At 40.1% G+C, this 22,393-nt stretch overlaps 1 protein-coding gene across 1 annotated transcript in view; it reads right to left on the minus strand.

The window, feature by feature from the left end:
* The window catches only part of rngtt (RNA guanylyltransferase and 5'-phosphatase), a 307,137-nt gene that overhangs the window by 177,324 nt on the left and 107,420 nt on the right, over positions 1-22,393 (minus strand). Inside the window, exon 10 of the mRNA XM_059982400.1 lies at positions 21,935-22,006. Coding sequence (XP_059838383.1) covers positions 21,935-22,006 — 72 coding nt within the window. The remainder of the gene's footprint in view (positions 1-21,934; positions 22,007-22,393) is intronic.

The raw sequence follows: 22,393 nt of genomic DNA on the forward strand, positions 1-22,393 counted from the left end.
TTTAAACTCAGTTTTGCACAATTCCTGATATTTAATCCTAGAAAACTTTTCCTGTCTTAGGTCAGTTAGGATCACTACTTTATTTTACGAATGTGAAATGTCAGAATAATAGTAGAGAGAATGATTTATTTCAGCTTTTATTTCTTTCATCACATTCCCAGTGGGCAAGAAGTTTTCATACACTTTGCTAGTATTTGGTAGCATTGCCTTTAAATGGTTTAACTTGGGTCAAACGTTTTGGTTAGCCTTCCACAAGCTTCTCACAATAAGTTGCTGGAATTTTGTTCCATTCCTCCAGTCAGAACTGGTGTAACTGAGTCAGGTTTGTAGGGGCCTCCTTGCTCAAACATGCTTTTTCAGGTCTGCCTAAAAATTTTCTATCGGATTGAGGTCAGGACTTCGTGATGGCCACTCCAATACTTTGACTTTGTTGTCCTTAAGCAATTTTGCCACAACTTTGGAGGTATGCTTGGGATCACTGTCCATTTGGAAGACCCATTTGCGACCGAGATTTAACTTCCTGGCTGATGTCTTGAGATGTTGCTTCACTATATCTACATAATTTTCCTTCCTCATGATGCCATCTATTCTGTGAAGTGCACCAGTCCCTCCTATAGCAAAGCACCCCGACAACATGATGCTGCCACCCCCATGCTTCACAGTTGGGATGGTGTTCTTCAGCTTGCAAGCCTCACCTTTTTTCCTCCAAGCATAACAACGGTTATTATAGCCGAACAGTTCAATTTTTGTTTCATCAGACCAGAGGACATTTCTCCAAAAAGTAAGATCTTTGTCCCCATGTGCACTTGCAAACTGTAGTCTGGCTTTTTTATGGCAGTTTTGGAGCAGTGGCTTCTTCCTTGCAGAGCTGCCTTTCAGGTTATGTTGATATAGGACTTGTTTTACTGTGAATATAGATACTTGTCTACCTGTTTCCTCTAGCATCTTCACAAGGTCCTTTGCTGTTGTTCTGGGATCGAATTGCACTTCTCACTCCAAAGTACATTCATCTCTAGGAGACAGAATGTGTCTCCTTCCTGAGCGGTATGACGGCTGTGTGGTCCCATGGTGATTATACTTGCGTACTATAGTTTGTACAGATGAACGTGGTACCTTCAGGGGTTTGGAAATTACTCCCAAGGATGAACCAGACTTGTGGAGGTCCACAATTTTTTTTCCTGAAGTCTTGGCTGATTTCTTTTGATTTTGTTTGTTAACTTCAGACCCACTGGAATTGTGAAATAGTCAATTAGATGTGAAATAATTTGTCTGTAGACAATTTCTGGAAAAATTACTCATGTTATGCACAAAGTAGATGTCCTCAACGTCTCGCCAAAACTATAGTTTGCTAATATGAAATCTGTGCAGTGGTTAAACAATGAGTTTTAATGACTTCAACCTAAGTGTATGCAAACTTCTGACTTCAACTGTAATTATTAAAGTTGTATCACAGGTTTAAGAACAAGAGAAGCAAACCAAGCACCAGAGTTCATTTCTGGAGGGACAGAATTGGAGCGCTATCAGGTTATGCAAAACCTTTATCAAACTTTGGCTCTGATTAGCATGTTATAATGAATAGAGGAACAAAAGAGTGTATAAGAGATGATTTACATGCTTAATGCTGGAAATTTGAGGGTAGGCATCATAAAAACGGATGAAATTTATTTTGTTGTGAAGAGACTAAGACAGATATTTATTATTATGGAAAACTTTGATATCTATCGAAATAAAAAATGTTGGAAGGAAATGCATTACTGGAGGCCATTAAGAAATCCAAAAAAAAATTAAGAAACATCCTCACCCAAACAATTTGATTTACTGTGGAACTGTTACATGAAATGATTGAAACAAATAGATGAATTTTGTGACTGAACAAGCTTACAATAAAGGAGGAAATTTGAGTGTTAGTGATAAATTTAGATGAAGAAAAATAGAATATTGTGCTACAAAATCAGTTTTTTTATAATAGGTCTTGCCCAACAAAAACATTTCCTTCAAAATAAAATCAAATTACAGTACCAGCACAAGCACTGATACATCGGTGCACTTAAAATTATTGTATATGCTTCTCCCTTCAGAAGGCTATAATGTCTTTATTTAAACATTCTATGATTTTTAAGTGCCCCATTATCACATCATTAATAATGGATTTCCCTAGCAATTAACTGGCCTGTGTTTCCCTTTTTCTTTAATCTCCTCTTTTTTGTTGGATAAAATAAGTAGAATCGTATTTTGATCATTCTTCCCTACAGAATCCTTTCCTAAGAGACTGATAATTACAGATTTCATGTCGAGATTGACAACATACTGTTAACTTACTGGCTCCTCCATGCACATTTGAGTATATTGACGGAGTGACAACATTTTTTTCTTAAAACACTAGCTAAAATAGCAGGGTGGATATATACTTCTCTATCAAAGGAGATGTAAGCAGCTCCTTCCCTCTGCTAGCCTGCAGGTCCCCCTTGGGCAAGGTGTAGCACCTGCTTAGCCCCCTGATCGAGGTTACTTGAAGCCATGGAGGCAGGTAGTGAGTGGCCATATGAGCAGCTGGTGCATATCAGAAGTTGTGGCTATGCAACCACGACGCCAGGCAGACAATCTCTGTCGAGTATTAATAATGGCTGAGGTCAAGTAAAGACACTGCCCAGAAGAATGCAATGGCAAACCACTTCTGTAGAAACATTTTCTCCGAACAATCATGGTCATAGACCATGACTGCTCACGTCATATGACACAGCACATAATAATGATGATGCTGACAAGCAGTTCACAAGCTACTCCATACAGGTCCTCCCCAGGTTATGATAGGATTACGTTCCTGTGAACTGTTGGTAATCCAGACAGTCTGTAAGTCAGAAACGCAGCTACAAACAATTGGCAGCAACAGAAGATGCCTAACAGCCAACAAATCCATCCCACCAGTCTCCCAAACTCTTTTTCATACACAAGTGCACAAGTTGGGTGTTCATTAGCAAATGGTATCTGGAAAGATTTTTCTTTCAATATTAGCAGCAACATTTAAAAATATTTCCACAGCCAGCCAAAAGAACCTGTGTGGATTTGTAATATTGAAATAATAGGTGTAAGATTAAACAGCAAGAAAATAACTAGTACATTAGTTATTAAACATAGAGATGGTACTTTCATATACATAATACATATTGAAAACAACAGTGCATCTGCCCTAAGCTTAAAATTGAGGGTAAGCAAACTTAAGTAAAAGCCAACTTTGACACTGAAATTTTGTACTGAATGTTATATTAAAAAGAACAGAGGTAACATTATTGAAGGTGCTTTCTTGGCCAGTTTCTTTTTTCATAAAACAAACAGCAAATGTTGCCCAAGGAACTCCCATTCAGTTCTGAATTACTGACACCGCCCTTGATTTCAGAATGCTCAAACAAATTGATTTGAAAATAAATTGAAGTTAATATTTGCACATGGTACTACAAGAAACACTGAAATAGGTCACTAAATAATCTGTTTCAGATATTGTTTACCAAATTTAAGTCCACTAGCAAACATGAAGAACTGGTTTTACAATGAAATAATGACATAATATATTTCACATTCACTCAAGGAAGGAGGTAAATTCCTTGGTGTATCATTTCAAAGGACCTGTCCTGGGCCCAGCATGTAAGTGCAATTACAAAGAAAACCTGACAGCACCTCTACTTGATTAAGAGTTTGTGAAGATTCAGCAGGACATTTAAAACTTCGACAAACTTCTATAGATGTATGGTGGAGAGTATATTGACTGGCTACATCACAGCTTGGTATGGAAACACCAATCCCCTTTAATGGAAAATCTTATAAACGGTAGTGTATACAGCCCAGTGCATCATGGGTAAAGCCTTCCCATCAAGCATATCTACATGGAGCGTTGTCACAGGAAAGGAACATTCATCATCGTGGACCCCCACCATCCAGGTCACACTCTCTTCTCGCTGCTACCATCAGAGAGGTGGTGCAAGAGCTTCAAGACTCACACCACCAAGTTCAGGAACAGTCATTGCCCTTCAGTCATCGGGCTCTTGAACCAAAGGGGATAACTTCACTTGCCAATCATTGAAATGTTCCCACAACCTATGGACTCACTTTCATGAACTCTTCATCTCATGTTCTCGATACTTATTACTTATTTATTTATTATTTTTGTTTCTTCTTTCTTTTTGTATTTACATAGTTTGTCTTTTGCAGAACACCCAGTTGGTGCAGTCTTTCATTGATTCAAGAAACATAGAAAGCCTACAGCACAATACAGGCCCTTCGGCCCACAAAGTTTTGCCGAACATGTCCCTATCTTAGAAATTACTAGGCTTACCTATAGCCCTCTATTTTTCTAAGCTCCATGTACCTATACAAAACTCTCTTAAGAGACCCTATCGTATCCACCTCCACCACCACTGCCGGCAGCCCAATCCACACACTCACCACTCTCTGAGTAAAAAAAACTTAACCTTGACATCTCCTTTGTACCTACTCCCCAGCACCTTAAACCTCTGTCCTCTTGTGGCAACCATTTCAGCTCTGGGAAAAAGCCTCTGACTATCCACATGATCAATGCCTCTCATCATCTTATACACCAGTATCAGGCCACCTCTCATGCTCTGTCGCTCCAAGGAGAAAAGGCCGAGTTCACTCAACCTGTTCTCATAAGGCATGCTCCCCAATCCAGGCAACATCCTTGTAAATCTCTTGTGCACCCTTTCTATGGCTTCCACCTCTTTCCTGTAGTGAGGTGACCTGAAATGAGCACAGTACTCCAAGTGGGTTCTGACCAGGGTCCGATAATAGCTGCAACATTACCTCTCGGCTCCTAAATTCAATTCCACGATTGATGAAGGCCAATACATCATACGCCTTCTTAACCACAGAGTCGACCTGCACAGCTGCTTTGAGCGTCCTATGGACTCGGACCCCAAGATCCCTCTGATCCTCCACACTGCCAAGAGTCTTACCATTAATACTATATCTGCCATCATATTTGACCTACCAAAATGAACCACTTCACACTTATCTGGGTTGAACTGCATCTGCCACTTCTCAGCCCAGTTTTGCACCCTTTTCTATTATAAATTTATTGAGTATGCCCACAAGAAAATGAATCTCAGATTTATAGTGACATATACGTACTTTGATAATAAATTTACTTTGAAATTTAAACTTTGAACTTTAGATGTGTCCTCCACTTAAAAATAGCACAATAATTCTAAGAAGCTAATCCTCACCAGAAGGCCAGTACTACTGATTTTAAAGGTAATACATCTTCAGGAGAGTTATAAATAAGGATAAGCCTGCACTTTACAGGAAAGGACTGAAACTGGGGGTGAGGGCAAATTACAAGAGTGTTACATAGGAACAAATTAACAGAAGACATTAACAGGCAAGTCAGTATCTGATGTGAGGGATCAGAGCTTAGAAATGACGGCATATTCAAGTGAGGAAAAACAATGATGGCAAGGTAAGGGAACCTTGGAGAAAAAAACAGATTCCTGGTCCTGACATAAAGTTCCATGCTTTGGGTTCTAAGTATTTACTGATGACAGCAGCAAGGCAACACCAGTCACTGTTGACCAGGAAGAGCAACCAATAACAGGCTGGTGGATCTCTGTGGTACGGAGGACTTTCTCCAACATCAAATGCAGTAAGGTTTCCACTTCAAGAAATCTCTGGTCTTTGGCAATAGTAACATCATGAGGTAGGCTTACCACTGTAATCGCTTTGAAATATTTTCCAGAGTGAAAAGGACAATTTCTTAAGCAACAGACCAGATGCTGGAGTATTCAGCAGGCCAAGCAGCATCTATGAAAAAGAGTAAATGGCCAACGTTTCTGGCCATGACCCTTCCATCAGACTAAAAAGTTCTTAAAACTTTAAAACATTTTACTGACTGCAAACTAATAAAATAATAAATAAAACATGTGTGAAGGTAGAGCTGAAATTTTACACTAATTTTTTGTAAGTAATTTTTTTTGATGGAACTTTTACAAAATTCATATCATTTAGTTTTATAAAGATATTGAAGATTTCTAAAAATCCCACACTGTTTTGTATTGCTGAAAATTACACCCTTGCATGGGGTGTTTATTGCAGGTAAATTTCAATTCTGATAATTACATGTGTTGTTGACTTTACAATAAAAAGCCCCAGAAATACAAAATATCAAATATTTCATGCATACATTCACATATACACCTGTCCCCAAGATGCCCAAGACGAGATTATTCAACTTCAATTTATTGTCATTCAACCATATACATGTATACTGCCAAATGAAACCATAATCCAGCAGACGAAGGTGCACAACACACAATGCAACTCACAAATAACTTAATAAATTAATTAATAAATAACAAAATCCATTTACCACGCAAGTTAGAAAGTAAACACTATAACTCTACTGGAGCTTCATATGTGATGAGGCACGAGTGGTGGCAGAGTGTTCAGTGCCCTCATAGCCTGAGGAAAGAAGCTTTTTCCCAGCCTAAGAGTCCTTGTCCTAATGTTACAGTACTTCGTAGAAAGACAGGAAACCTACAGCGCAATACAGGCCCTTTGGCCCATAATGCTGTGCCAAACATGTATTTACTTTAAAAATTACCTAGAATTATCTATAACCCTCTATTTTTCTAAGCTCCATGTACCTATCCAGGAGTCTCTTAAAAGACCCTATTGTATCCGCCTCCACCACCATCGCTGGAAGCCCATTCCAAGTTGTCACCACTCTCTGCGTAAAAATCTTACCCCTGACATCTCCTCTATACCTACTTCCAAGAACCTTAAAACTGTGCCCTCTTATGTTAGTCACTGCAGCCCTGGGAAAAAGCCCTGCATGATAGTATGGGGTCTAAGAGATTGTGGGATGAATGGGAGGGATCCTCAATAATGCTAAGGACCTGTGCATGCAGCGTTCCTGAAAAATATCTCGGATGGGTGGAAGGGGGACCCCGATAATCCTCTCAGCAGTCTTTTGCAATCCTTTGTAAGGTTTTCTGATCGGATGCCTTTGCAATTCCCGTACCAGACAATGATGCAGCTGAACAGGACACTCAATGGAGCTCCTGGAAATATTGTTTAGAATGGGGGGGTGGCAGCCTCGCTTGCCTCACAGAGACGCTGCGGTGTTTTCTTGACTAAAGAGGTGATGTTAAGGGATCAGGTGAGATCATATGTTGTATGCACTCCCAGAAACCTGGTGTTCTTAACTCTTACCATGGAGGAGCTGTTAATGAGCAGTGATGAGTGCATTTCTACATGTACCATTTGGAATGACTGTATGATTTGTTTTCAGCTGCAATTAAGTACAAAGAAATAGCCCAATCAAAATCACAACACTGACAGGATAAGAACTACATTACATTTTCACATAAATATGAAAGCACTGAAGAACAAGGCTGTTCAGAGGAAGTTACTAGAAAATCTTTGTAATGTTGGTTACATAGAACATAGAAATGTACAGCACATTACAGGCCCTTTGGCCCACAATATTGTGCCAACCATGTAACCTACTCTACAGAATGTATAGAATTTCCCTAGCACATTGCCCTCTATTTTTCTAAGTACCATGTACCTATCTAAGAGGCTCTTAAAAGACCCTACTGTATCCACTTCCACCACTGCCGCCAGCAGTGCATTCCATGCATCCACCACTCTCTGTGTAAAAAAATTACCCCTGACATCCCCTTGGTACCTATTTTCAAGCACCTTAAAACTATGCCCCCCCGTGTTAGCCATTCCAGCCCTGGGTAAAAGCCTCTGGCTCTCCACACCAACAATGCTCCTTATCATCTTATACACCTCTATCAGGTCACCTCTCATCCTCCATCGCTCCAAAGAAAAAAGGCCAAGTACACTGAACCTATTCTCATAAGGTATGCCCTCCAATCGAGGCAACATCCTTGTAAATTTCCTCTGCACTCTCTCTATAGTATCCATATCCTTTCTGTAGTGAGGTAACCAGAACTGAACACAGTACCCCAAGTGGGGCCTGACCAAGGTCTTGCTTAGATGTAACATTACCTCATGGCTCTTGAACTCAATGCCACAGTTGATGAATGCCAACACACCATACACCTTCTTAACAACACTGTCAACCTGCGCAGCAGCTTTGAGTGTCCTATCGACACTGACCCCAATATCTCTCAGATCCCCCACACTGCCGAGAGCCTTACCATATTATATTCTGTCTTCAAATTGGACCTACCAAAATCAACCACTTCACACTATCTGGATTGACGTCCATCTGCCACTTTTCAGCCTAGTTATGCATCCAATCAATGACCCACTTTAACCTCTGACAACCCTCCAGACTATCCACAACACCCTCGACTTTTGTGTCATCAGCAAACTTCCTAACCCACCCTGCTACTTCCTCATTCAGGTCATTTATAAAAATCACAAAGAGGAGGGGCCCCAGAACAGATCCCTGCGGAACACACTGGTCACCAACCTCCATGCAGAATACGAACCATCAACAACCAACCAACTTCTGTGGGCAAGCCAATTCTGGATCCACAAAGCAATGTCTCCTTGGATCCCATGCCTCCTTACTTTCTGGAGGAGCCTTGCATGGGTATCCTTATCAATGCCTTACTGAAATCCATGTACACTCCACCCACTGCTCTACCTTCATCAATGTGTTTTGTTACATCCTCAAAGAATTCAATCAGGTTCATAAGACTCGACCTACCCTTGACAAAGCCATACTGACTATCCCTAATCAGATTATGTCTCTCCAAATGCTCATAAATCCTACTTCTCAGAATCTTCTTCAACAACTTGCCCACCACTGGAGTCAAGACTCAGTAATCTACAATTTCCTAAGTTATCTCTACTCACTTTCTTGAACAAGGGAACAACATTTGCAACCCTCCAATCCTCCAGTACTCCTCCCGGCCCTACTGATGAGGCAAAGATCATCGCAAGAGGCTGAGCAAACTCCTCCCTTGCTTTCCACAGTAGCCTGGGGTATATCTCATCCAGTCCCAATGACTTATCCAACTTAATGATTTTCAAAAGCTCCAGCACATCTCTTTCTTAATGTCTGTATGCTCAAGTGTTTCAGTCCACTATAAGTCATCCCCACAATTGCCAAGGTCTTTTTTCCTGGTGAATACTGAAACGAAGTATTCATTCAGTGTCTCTGCTACCTCCTCTGACTCCATGCACGCATTTCCATTATTGCACCTGATTGGTCCTATCTCACATGAGAACGCCTTGGAGTTTTCCTTAATCCTGCTCACTAAGGCCTTCTTCTGGCCCCTTCTGGCTCTCCTAATTCCATTTTTAAGCTTCTTCCTAGCAACCTTGTAATTTTCTAGAACTCAAACAGTACCTAGTTTCTTGAACCTTTCGTAAGCTTTTCTTTTCTTCTTAACTAGAATTTTTACATACTTTGTACACAATGGTTCTTTAACTCTACCATCCTTTCCCTGCCTCAATGGAACATACTATGCAGAATGCCATGCAAATGTTCCCTGAACATTTGCCACATTTCTGCCCGCATTTCCCTGAGAACATCTGCTCCCAATTAATGCTGCCAAGTTCCTGCCTAATAGCATCATATTTCCCCCTACCCCAATTAAATGTTTTCCTAAATTGTCTGCACCTATCCCTGTCCACTGCTGTGGTGAAGAAGATAGAGCTGCAGTCACTACCTCCAAAATGTTCTCTCACCGAGAGATCTGACACCTGACCAGGTTCATTTCCCAATACCAGATCAAGTACAGCCACTTCACGAGTTGGCTTATCTACATATTGCATCAGGAAGCCTTCCTGAACACACCTAACAAACTCCACCCCATCTAAACCCCTTGCTCTAGGGAGATGCCAATCAATATTAGGGAAGTTAAGATCTCCCATCACAACAACCCTATTATTGTTGCATCGTTCCAGAATCTGTCTCCTTATCTGCTCCTCGATAGCCCTGTTACTACTGGGGGGGTCTGTAAAAACACACCCAGTAGAGTTATTGTCCCTTTCCTGTTTCTGACTTCCACCAACACTGACTCAGTAGACCATCCTCCAAGACCTCCTCCTTTTCTGCAGTAGGCTAATTAGCAATGCCATGCCTCCCCCTCTGTTCTTTTTAAAACATCTACAGCCTGGCACACTCAGCAGCCATTCCTGCTCTTGAGATATCCAAGTCCCTGTATTGGCCACAATGTCAGAGTTCCATATACTGATCCATGCTCTAAGATGATCCGCCTTGTTTATAATACTCCTTGCATTAAAATAGAGACATTTCAAACCATCATGCTGAGGGCATCTTTGCTCTAACATCTGCCTATCCTTCCTCACAAACTCCCCACAAGTTTTCTCTATTTGTGCTCCAACCTCCCCATCCTCTGCCTCTTCATTTCAGTTCCCGCCCCCTGTAAATCTAGTTTAAACCCTCCCCAACAGCATTAGCAAACCTCCCCACCAGGATATTGGACACCTCAGATTCAAGTACAACCTGTCCTTTTTGTATAGGTCACACCTACCCCAGAAGAAGTCCCAATAATCTAAAAATCCAGTTTCCACCCCCTGTTCAATCCTTCAGCCCCGCATTTAGTCTCCACCTCTTTCTATTCCTATACTCACTGTCACATGGCACAGGCAGCAATCCTGAGATTACTACCTTTGAGGTCCTGCTTCTCAGCTTCTTTCCTATCTCCCTATATTCTGCTTTCAGGACGTCCACCCTTTTTCTACTTATGTCGTTGGTACCAATATGTACTGTGACCTCTGGCTGCTCACCCTCCCAGCTCAGGATATTGTATTGTGGACATGCTCAAAACATCACGAACCCAGCACCTGGTAGGCAAACTACCATCCTTGTTTCTTTGTCGCATCCACAGAATCGCCTATCTGTCCCCCTATATAGAGTCCCCTATTACCACTGCCCTCTTCTTCCATTCCCTACCCTTCTGAGCCACAGGGCCAGACTCGGTGCCAGAGGCACGGCCACTGTTGCTTCCCCCAGGTAGGTTGCTTCACCCCCCCCCCCCCAATGGCACTCAAAATGCAGGACTTATTGTTAAGGGGGACAGCCACAGGAGTGCTCTCCATTAGCTGACGCTCTCCCTTCCCTCTCCTGACAGTCACCCACATATCTGTCTTCTGTGGCCCTGTGGTGACTACCTACTTGCAGTTCCTGTGCACCACCTCCTCACTCTCCCTAACAAGCCGAAGGTCATTGAGCTCTAGTTCCCTCACTCGATCAAATCAATTCCACCATTATATCTTGAATGATTTAATAGTCCCCTTCAGCCCAATCTCTTGCCTTCTCTCCTTAACCTTTGACACCCTTATTCATCAAAAGCCTACCAGCCTTCACTTTAATATACCCAATGATATGGCCACTATAGCCTCCTGTGGCAATGAATTCCAGATTCACCACCATCTGGCTGAAAAAAATCCTCATCTCATCTCTTTATTCTGATGTTGTACCCTCTAGTCTAGTCCTAGACTCTCCCACTATAAAAAACACCTTCTCCGCATCCACTTCATTCAGACCTTTCAATATTTGTTAGGTTTTGATGAGATTTCCGCGCACCAACCCACCTCCCTCCTCCCCATTTCTTCTAGCAAGTACAGACCCAGAGCTATCAAACACTCCTCATACATTACCTCTTTCAACCCTGGGATCATTCTTGTAAAGCTCCTCTGGAACTCACTATGTGAGCCTAAAACTGCTCAGAATACTGCAAACGTAGTCTGACCACACGTTGTAAAGCCTCACCATTTCACGCTTGCTTTTATATTCTAGCCCTCTCAAAATAAACGCGAACATTGCATTTGCCTTCCTTACGAATGGCTCAATCCTCGCAACTATTGGTAGAATTTATAGGAAGTGCTGCCTCACAAAGTTAACATCAAAAATCCACACCATCTGGACTATGCCCATCTTTCCACAGCCATCATAAGGTAGGAGGTACTGTATCCAGAGATGCCGGCCATGTGACAGATGCACTGCCACCTGGCTGGTCGGAGGACACACCACATGCCAATCAACATTTGGTCCCTCCCAACTAATCAATGCACACCTAAATTATTGGTCACCTTAATTGGATTATCTCACCCAGCCCCATGCTTTAATAGGTGAGACTTGGCCTTGGCTCGCCCTCTCTTGCAGACCACCACATTGGAGGTAAGTGCATTGATTTATGCTTGGGAAGGTCTATTGTTTGTCCTGGTAAGGGAGCCGCAGCTATCCAAGGTCAAGGGGGATAGCTGTTGTAGTGCTTTTCCCTTGTTCTTTGTTTGTGTAACCGCACCCTGTCCCCACACCGCTTCCTGTGTATTGTAGTTGCTTGTGTTGACCCGACTTCCCCTTTAATAATAAATTCCTTATTATTAAAACTGTGTGTGTCCAGGCCTCTACTGTTGCAACTCAAGGAACCAGTTATTTTCCATCACAACAGGTACCAACCAGGTTCAAGACAATTAACTCCCTTCAACCATTCTGCTGTGAAACGAACTGGAAAAATCATATTCACTGCAGTTTAGCAACACTATGGACACATTGACTACTTTTCATTAAAATGGACCATGTTTTCTTGTAAAAAAAAAGTATGTAATTAATGTTTAGGTTTTTATTGTGAATGCTGATTACTTTGCTGCAAGGTTTTCAATGCACCTATTCAAACACATTTAGCAGTAAACTCAATTTTGATTTTAGTGTGCTCTACTGAACTGCAGTTATCATTTCTTTTTCTTTTGGAATCCCCTCTAAAATAACAGAATGACTAATATTTTAGAATATCATGGTCTAATTTGTTTGATCATCAGCTAGTATAACTGCTGACTCCCTCATCTTGACAGTTTTTCCAGTTTAAAAAAATAGCTTTAAGTGTTGTTAAAATCAACCCAAATTTATCACCCAGTATGTACACAGACAAACAGAAGTGTTGTTCCATTCAGACATCACAACACTGGTATACAAGCACGATTTTATTTTCCACTGACAAATACACAAATTGAAAATTATGATTGGATTTAAAACAAAAACTGATACAAGTAATAAACAGTGCACATTCAAAATGAATGAAGCTTTCCTTTCTAGAATGTTCTAAGATGTCCTCCTTCAAAGAATAGTGTTTCCCTTCTACCACCATCGACACTGCCTTCACATGAATTTCTTCTGTTTCCCACACATCTGCCATCACCCCATCCTCCTGCTCCCATAACAGGGACCGGGTTCTCTTGTCCTTACCTATATCCCGTGAGCCTCTGTACCCTACATATAATTCTCCATAACTTCCACCACCTACAACAGGATCTTACCACAAAGTGCATCTTTCCCCTCCCTCCCACCCACCTCCCTCCCGCCAACTCTCCGCTTCCACAGGGATCGTTCTCTACATGATTCGTTTGTTTATTCACTTCTCCCCAGTGATCTCCCTGCCGGCACTTCCGCCTGTAAGCAGAACAAATGCAACACTTGCACCAAGCCCCTCTCTGGCACTCCTTCACTGTCATCTGCACCTCAACCCCTTCTGCGGCACTCCACTCTCGCAATTCCCAGCATCCTTTGGTCCCACCAGATTTACAAACTCGCTCCCTGTTCTATGGTGACAAACACTGTATAGTGAAAAAGTCATAGGCACCCTAGCTATATATATATAGATATAGATAGTTAGCTATATGCAAATATATAGTTGGAAGAAAAGTTTGTGCACCTTTACAACTACCTGGCTTTTTTATATTAACTACTAATAAAATGTGGTCTCATCTTCTTCTAAGTCACAATAATAGGCAAGCACAATTTGCCTAAACTAATAACACATGAACAATTGTACTTTTCGTGCCTTTATGAACACATTGTTTACACATTCACAGTCCAGACTGGAAAAAGTATGTGAGGAATTGGTAGAACCTCCTTTAGCACCAGTAACTTCCACTAAATGTTTCCTGCAGCTGCTAATTAGATCTGCACTAAGGTGAGGAGGAATTTTAGACCCTTCCTCCATACGAAACTGTTTCAGTTCATCAATATTTCAGCAATACCTTGCATGAACAGCCCTCTTCAGGTCATGCCACGGCATCTCAAATTGTTTAAGGTCTGGACTCTGACTTGGCCATCCCAAAACATAAATGTTCTTCTTTTTAAATCATTATACTGTATTGTTGATTTACTCGTGTTTCAGATCAATGTATTGTTGCATCATCCAACTTCTATTAAGCTTCAGGTGACAGACCACTACCCTTTCAGTCTCCTGTAAAAATACCTTCATACAATTTTGGATTAACTGTTTCCTCAACGATTGCAAGCTGTCCAGGCCCCAAGACAGCAAAGCATCCCCAAACCATGATGCTCTTTTCACCATGCTTCACAGTTGGGATGAAGTTTTGGTGTTGGTGTGCAATATCTTTTTTCCTCCAAACATAGCGGTGTGCATTTCTGCCAAAGAATTAAACTTTTGTCTCATCTCTCCACAAAACATTGTCCCAGAAGCACTGTGGGAAGTACTGTCTTTTGCAAACTTGAGACACGCAGCCATGTTTTTGTTTTGGTGAGCAATGGTTGTCCAAGTTGCATGCCATCTTGGACAATGACTCCCATCCACTCCATAATGTACTGGTTAGGCACGGAGTACAATCAGCCAGAGACTCATTCCACTGAGATATAACACTGAGCATCATAGGAAGTCATTCCTGCCTGTGGCCATCAGACTTTACAACTCCTCCCTCGGAGTGCCAGAAACCCTGAGGCTGGTCCTGGACTTATTTCCACTTGGCATGATTATCTTATTGTTATTTAACTATTTATGGTTTTATATTGCTATATTTCTACATTATTCTTGATTGGCGTGGCTGTAATGAAACCCAATTTCCCTTGGGATCAATAAAGTATGTCTGTCTGTTTCCTTCGAGGTGTCCTTCCATGAATACCATTCTTGTTTAGTCTTTTTTTCTTATAATGGATACATGAACAGAGATTTTAGCAAGTTCTAGAGATTACTGCAGGTTTTTTTTACTGTTACCCATGAATTCTTTTTCACATCCATCAGCATTGCATGTTGCGCTCTTGGTGTGATCTTTGCACAATACCCAGGGCAAGGGAAAGTAAATTCTTCAAATGGAATTTCTTCCACTTGCAGATAATTTCTCTTACTGTGGAATGAAGACGACTCACATTTTTAAAAATGATTTTGTAGCCTTTTCTAGCTTCATGCCTATCTCTACAATTCATCTCAGACGCTCTGTTAATGTGCAACCATGCCTTGATCAAAACAACTTTCAGATCTTTCATGAGAAGAGCAGGCACTGTCAGTAACCTGACTTCGTGTGTCTTGTTTTACGGTAGGGCAAATCTACAACTCAGACCTCCAATCTCACCTCATTGATTGGAACACCTGACTCCAAATAACTTCTGCAGAAGGCATTACCCCAGAGGTTCATACTTTTTTGAACCTAGACTATGATTGCTTAAATGGTGTATTCAGCATTGATGTGAGGAACTACAACTGTTTGTGTGCAGAGTTCAGGCAGATTGTGGTTATCAATTACTGTAACTTACATGAAGATCAGATGACATTTAATGAGTAATTAATGCAGAAAATCAGGTAATTACTTAATAATAGGAGGGAGAAATATTTTTCCTACAAAATGTTCAGTTCATTCTGAAATCTCTGCATTGGAAGTGCAAAGACTACAAATCGAAACTCTGAACAACCAAAATCTTTTGGGATAGATGCTCAAAAGTTCTCAAGAACAACATCAGAAATTTACAGAATCAGCAGAGGTTCCATTGTAACACACATAAAGCATTGGAGGAACTCAGCAGGTCAGGCAGCAACTATGAAAATGAATAAATAGTCAATGTTTCAGCCTGAGATCCTCCTTCAGGACTAGAAAGGAAGGGAGAAGATGCCAGAATAAAAAGCTAGGGGGAGGGAAAGGAGGATAGCAAGAAAGTGACAAGTGCTTCCATTATTTAGTACATCAGAGTAATTCTAAAATAACTTGCAATGTTTTATTAATGAAATTTTGATATTCATTCACCTTATTGGGCAGTCAGAGGGGATACTTTCAATAGTTACATCTTTCTGTCAATTTTAACAGAGCATCACTGAACAGCATCCCCTTTGACCATAACACCAATTTAAACTGCACATCTGTCTGCATATGGTCTATATTCCTCCATTCCGTGCCAGTCTACATCCCTTGTAAACACTGATATGTGCTTTCACCACTCTTCAAACAGCATGTTACCAGCACATAGCACTGTGTAAAGAAAAAATTGTTTCGTAAATCTCCTTTACACTTTCCTCTTCTCATTTTAAAGCTGTGCCGCCTTGTATTTGATGCTTTCGTTGTGGATACCTAGAAGACTTTAAATATCTACCCTATTTCCTTTTACCTAGTTCCTTTGTCTCTGTTGCATGTGTTCCCAGGATAAGGCTTTCCTTTCCAGGATATCAGATACACCCTCCTCCTTCAAAGAACAGGGTTGCCTTCCTCTACCAATGATGCTGCTTCACTTGCATCCCCTCCATTTCCTCAAACTAACGTACCACCCCATAAGCTTCTGCATCCAACACATCATTCTCTGCAACTCCTGCCATCTCCAAAGGGATCTTACCACCAAACACATCTTTCACTTCACCCCTCATCTCCGTGATTCCCTTGTCCAGTCGTCAATCCTCGCAAATCTGCTTCCAGGCACAAAGCGGCCAAAGTGCTACAACTGCTCATTTGCTTCCTCCCTCACCTCCATTCAGGGCACCAAACAGTCCTTCCAGGTGAGGCAACACTTCACCTGCAAATCTATTGGAGTCGTCAATTGCATCCAGTGTACCTGATGCTGCCTCCTCTACATTGGCAAGACCATCATAAATTACTGGACCTCTTAGTCAAGTATCTCCACTCCATTCATTAGTATAATTTCACAGTGTCCAACCATTTTAAATCCCATTTCCATTCCCAGTCCATGGCCTCCTCTTGTACTATGATAAGGCACCCTCAGGGTGGGTGGAGAGGCAAAATCTCATATTCCATCTGGGTAGCCTCCAACTAGATGGCATGAGTATCGATTTTGACTTCTGGTAAATAATTTTTCCCTCCCCGATCCCTCTTCTATTGCCAATGGCCTCTTGCCTCTTCTCACCTGCCTATCACCTCCCACTAGTGTTCCTCCTCCTTCCCTTTCTCCAATGGTCCCTTCTTCTCTCCTATAAGATTCCTTTCTCTTCAGACCTTTATCTTCCACACCCAACTGGCTTCACCTATCACCTTCTAGCTATCCCCACTTCCCTCCCCCCATCTTTGAATTCCCCCTTTTCCAGTCCTAAAAAAGGCCCTAGCCCGAAGCATCGACAGTTTATTCATTCCCATGGATGCTGCCTGATATGCTGAGTTCCTCCAGCACTTTGTGTGTGTGTTGCTTTGGATTTCCAGCATCTGCTGAATTGCTTGTGTTCAGTATTTACCTTGTTAGTTTGTTTTAGAACGTTGTTTGCTTCAAATGACAGTATCTGGAAGTCCAATAAGTAAAAACTGACCCCACTCATTTTATTGTAAGATCACACCACACATCACCAAATCTTATCACAAAAATTGATCAAATAGTCTACCTTGCACAACTCCAAAAGTATAATCTTAATTTACAAACACTGATGTGAACAGCATTTGGTACTGTCGGAGTGAACTCACAAAAGCACTGTAAACTTCAGCAAACTTCTTTCATCCTGGTATTCCAACGCTTGGCAATGAAGGTCAAAATACCACTTACCTTCCAAACATTTTGCTCAAGCTTTGGGCGCACTGCTATTTGATTTGTGGCCTCCCCCCCCCCCCCCCCCCCACCCCCCAAGCCCTTCTTCTGTGCCATAGCATGATGCAAGTAATGATGCAAGTTTTTGTTGCCTTGCATAAGGATGAGTAATGCAAAGATTTATTTTTATTTAATGGCGTAAGATTGCATTTCATGTGGTAGATAAAAACAGTGGCAAAAACAGAACAGATATAAATCAGTAAATTTTTGAAATTATTTCTGAAACTATTAGAAATGTTTATACAATTTGTAGAGTTTTTAAAACAATCTCACTATGCTGCACACAGATGGTGAGTTGCAGTATTTTTGCATTAGAACCTGAACAGCAGGGACATTTTCACCTACTGTCTAGTTGCTCTTCAGCAATTTGCTTCAGCTGGGTGTGTGTATATAATCTTTTAGTTTCACACAACTCAGTCTTAAGTTAATTTACTGCAAAAGCCAGAAGATCAAATGTCCATTTCTTAGTAAAAGGAAGTCATAAAAGGATAATTACGGTGAAGTGACGTTTTGCTAGGCATAGCAGATCTGCAAAAGTGCAACATCTTCAAATGCATTCAACCATTTTAATCTTTAACAAAACTTTAGAAATTATTTTTGCACATACACTGAGTAATTTCTAGCTAAGCTGAATGAGCATTTTCTATTATTAATATTATAGAAGCATTCAGTGTGTGAGGCAGTGTAAAAGAAGTACAAAAAGGATGCCAATTCAAAATATCAATCCTATTTTCCCCTCTTCACGGATGCTACCAGTATTTTCAGAATTTTCTGTTTTTATTTCAGATATCCAGTATATATCATTCACAGCATTTTGAACATGTCTGAATTTTAGAGCATAATTTAAAATTAAATATTGCAATTTAACCATTCTACTTAGCTGAAAAGTTCTCCAATACCAAGGAACAATAAATAGCTACTTTAACTTTGGTACTTTCATCCACAGGTTGCTCATGTGAAATCAGTAGACATGCAAAGTAACATATACAAGTGCTATACTGAGAACTAAGTTGAAAGATTGTCTATTTGTCTCTGGCAAATCAATCTAAATGCTTAAGCACAATTGTTAAAATGTATTTGGGAGTTTGCTGAATCTTTAGATAAAACACAGAACTTTACTTTCTTGCCTCCTATTTTCTGAATTTCTTTTCGGCTTCATTTGTCAGTATACTTGTGTTTTAATTGGAAGAACAGATGGTAGGTTGGCAGTCAGGGTCAACAACTTTTCACACTTCAACACTGTTTCCTGACACAATTGCCATTCTGCTGTTCTTGAAGAAATAGTCATCCACACTATCTCTGATATACTATCAAGTCAATGTAATCAAAAATCACTGCCTTTGTAGTCAAATTCAGTTGACTATTAAAGAGGTTGCCGCATTCACACTCTTGCAACTTGAAAAACACTTCACAGTTCGAGTAGTATTGAAACATTGTCACTGTTGTAACATAGGCAACATGTACGCAGTGAAATGATTATGCAGATAAATTCATGACGTCTGACTCAAATAAGAATGTTACTCGTCAGCCAAAGCTGATGCCAAAGTGTTAAAAATGAGCCAATGCTGACATTTGAATGTTTTTTTTTAATCTGAGAAAATAACATTAGACTTAGTCTTAGCACATTTCGCTTGCAGCTTTTTTTTAAAGTACTGTTTCTTCAAAATCACATTTATTCCATTTTATTGTGATATAAAACAAAACACTCACATCCTTAAAGGGTAATGATCAAAACAGCAATATCATTTTGGACCATGGAGATAGGATAGAAAGTATGTAGCATGATCCAGTTTCACACTAATACAATTTCAGTACAGTTTTTTGAGGCCATTATTATTGAACTGGCTCTCATAGTTTACATAATTATGTTCAGTTCACATCCGAAATTCACCTTTGTAGCAATGCAATTCCCTAATGCCAGCTTCCCAGAAGTCAAAGAAATATTGCCAAACTAAATACTGTTTGACTACAATTTACAACAAATGTTATAAGAACCATTTGGGGAAAAGAGTAAAGAAATATAAAAAAATGTTTAGACCTTATAATATCTGACAGAGCAACAATGACATCTTCTCTTTCAGCACTAGATTTGGCATTTGAAAAGGATAACTTTGTCACTTTTTTAAAAGAGATCCCTGAAATCAACATTACATCAGGGAAAAAATGGAGAAGTATGTAAAGTTTAGGAAGCTAGAATTAAGCAGAGCAACTGAGGATTATGAGAAGCCAGAAAAGCACTCAAAGGGAATTAGGACAGCCAGAAGGAACCATGAAAAATCCTTGGCAAGTGATCCCAAGGCATTCTATACATACATCAAGTGCAAGAAGATAAGCAGGCAGAGTGTAGGACAACTCAGGGATAAAGGGGAACATTTACTTGGATGCAGAGGCTGTGGGTGAAGTCCTTAGAGTATTTTACATCATTATTCACCAAGGAGAAGATCAAGGAGGATAGGGAGATCAGTGTTGAATGAGTTTATATGTTGCGGTATTTCAAGATAAAGGAGGCAGCAGTGTTGAGCATTAAGGTGGATGGTCCCCAGGGCCAGATGGGATACATCCCAGATTATTGATAGAAGTAAGAGAAGGGATTGTTGGGTCTTGACCAATATCTTTGTGCCCCTTCGAGCCACAGGTGAGATCCCAGAGTACTGGCAGGTAGCTAATGTTGTTCCAGTACTCAAGAAGAAAGCAAGGAATAAGCCTGGAAACCAAAGGCTGGTGAGTATCACCTCAGTGGTAGGAAAGTTAGTAGAGAATTCTTAGGGATAGGATTGATGAGCATTTGGAAAACCATGGCCTAAATAGAGAAAGCCAACATGGCCTTGTGTGGGGCAAGTCATGTCTTACTATCCTGATTGAATTTTTTTAAACGGGTGATGAGGGTGATTGATTAAGGTAGAGCTGCGGATGGATTTTAGTAAAGTATTTGATGAGGTCCCTCATCCAGAAGATTAAGATGCATTGGATCCATGGTGAACTGTCCATTTGTATTCAGAACTGGCTTGCCCATAGATAGACAGGGAAGTGGCCAAAGGAACTCATTTTAGCTGGAGGTCTCATTAGTGGTGTTCCACAGGGATCTGTACTGTTGCCAAGATTAAAGGGCATGTGTTATAACGAGGGTGGACAAACCTGGGTTATTTTCACTGGATGCTGGAAGCTAAGGGGAGATCTGATAGAGGTTTATAAGATTATGGGAGGCATAGATAAGAGTAGACAGACATCTTTTTCTAAGAGTTGAAAGGTCTAACACCAGAGAGCATGCTTTTAAGGTGGGGAGGGGTAATTGCAAAAGAGATGTGGAAGGCAGATTTTTTACTTCTACAGGAACATAAACTGTTTTTCTCTTCTACTTTTCTTAAGTCCAGAAAAAACTTGTCTTAAAGATACCCACCCCAAAAGTTATTATTTTTGCACATCCAATCATATCAGTGATGAGCATTATAATAGTTGAACAAGAGCAATAATCACTGGAATACCAGAAAGTTCAAGTATTTAATACTGCACAGTACTTGTACATCACCCACCAATGCCAATTTTAGAATTATCTTTTATGATTGAATATTTCTGGATTACTTGTAGTTTGCATTTTTGAAAATGCATACTTTTTAAAACTATCTTACAAAGCTTATTCATAAATTAACAAAAGGAACCAAGATTTGATCCAAGGACCAATGATGTACATCTATAGCATAAATGTGAACACATACTTTGAGAGTAACTGTGTAATTTCTAAACGACATCAAATTAAATTATCTTACAACACAGACCATCACATCCGATCCAGACTTCAATTACCTGGAGGTTACCAAAATACCCTTCCCTTGAGTTAATGTCCTCTACATTCTTTATCATTGACATGTGCCCAGACTAAATTGAAAATTTTTGTAAAGAAATTGCTGGGCAATCAATGCAGTTCAAAGTGCAGTGTAAATGCATTTTCTTATTTGCTGTTTGAAAGAATTCACTGTGAAATACCAACTTTAAATACTCAACTAACTCTTTCACTTTCATGCGAAAGCTAAAACAAATCCTCGAAGAAAACTGAATGAAAATAAATCGTTCAAATGCCGCTCCATATAAAATTCATTTTATGTTCAACTCACTGCTCAAAAATAGTAAGAATTATTAAAGGAATAATCCAATAACAAAGCCAATACTTACATTAAATTTTACTATGTCATATATCAAGTATCGAGGAACAGGGTGTCCATTTACTTTGTCAATTATCATTTCCTAACAACAAAAGAAAAAAGAATTAGCAATTTGACACTTACAAATCTGATGTGTGATTCAAGTAATATAATGAAGTTCAGGGATTCAAATGTTAATTGATCAATTGTAACTTCACTTAATCTGCTTGCTATATTAAAAAAATAATTGTACCTATTAGCATAAAATATTGTCCAATAACACATGCTCTACAGGAACTAACCAAACCAGAAAATGGCTTCTAAAATAAATAAATAAATTAACTTCATTTATCTACTAGATATAGATATATAGTGTGTGTGTGTGTGTATACGCACTTCTAAAATGCAGCAAGGGACACAACAAATTTCAGTTATGAATATGTTAATCAATTTAAGATTTCACATTTCATTAGGTTTAAAGGAATGTTTT

This window comes from Hypanus sabinus, chromosome 10 (assembly GCF_030144855.1).
Source record: "Hypanus sabinus isolate sHypSab1 chromosome 10, sHypSab1.hap1, whole genome shotgun sequence".
NCBI lineage: Eukaryota > Metazoa > Chordata > Chondrichthyes > Myliobatiformes > Dasyatidae > Hypanus > Hypanus sabinus.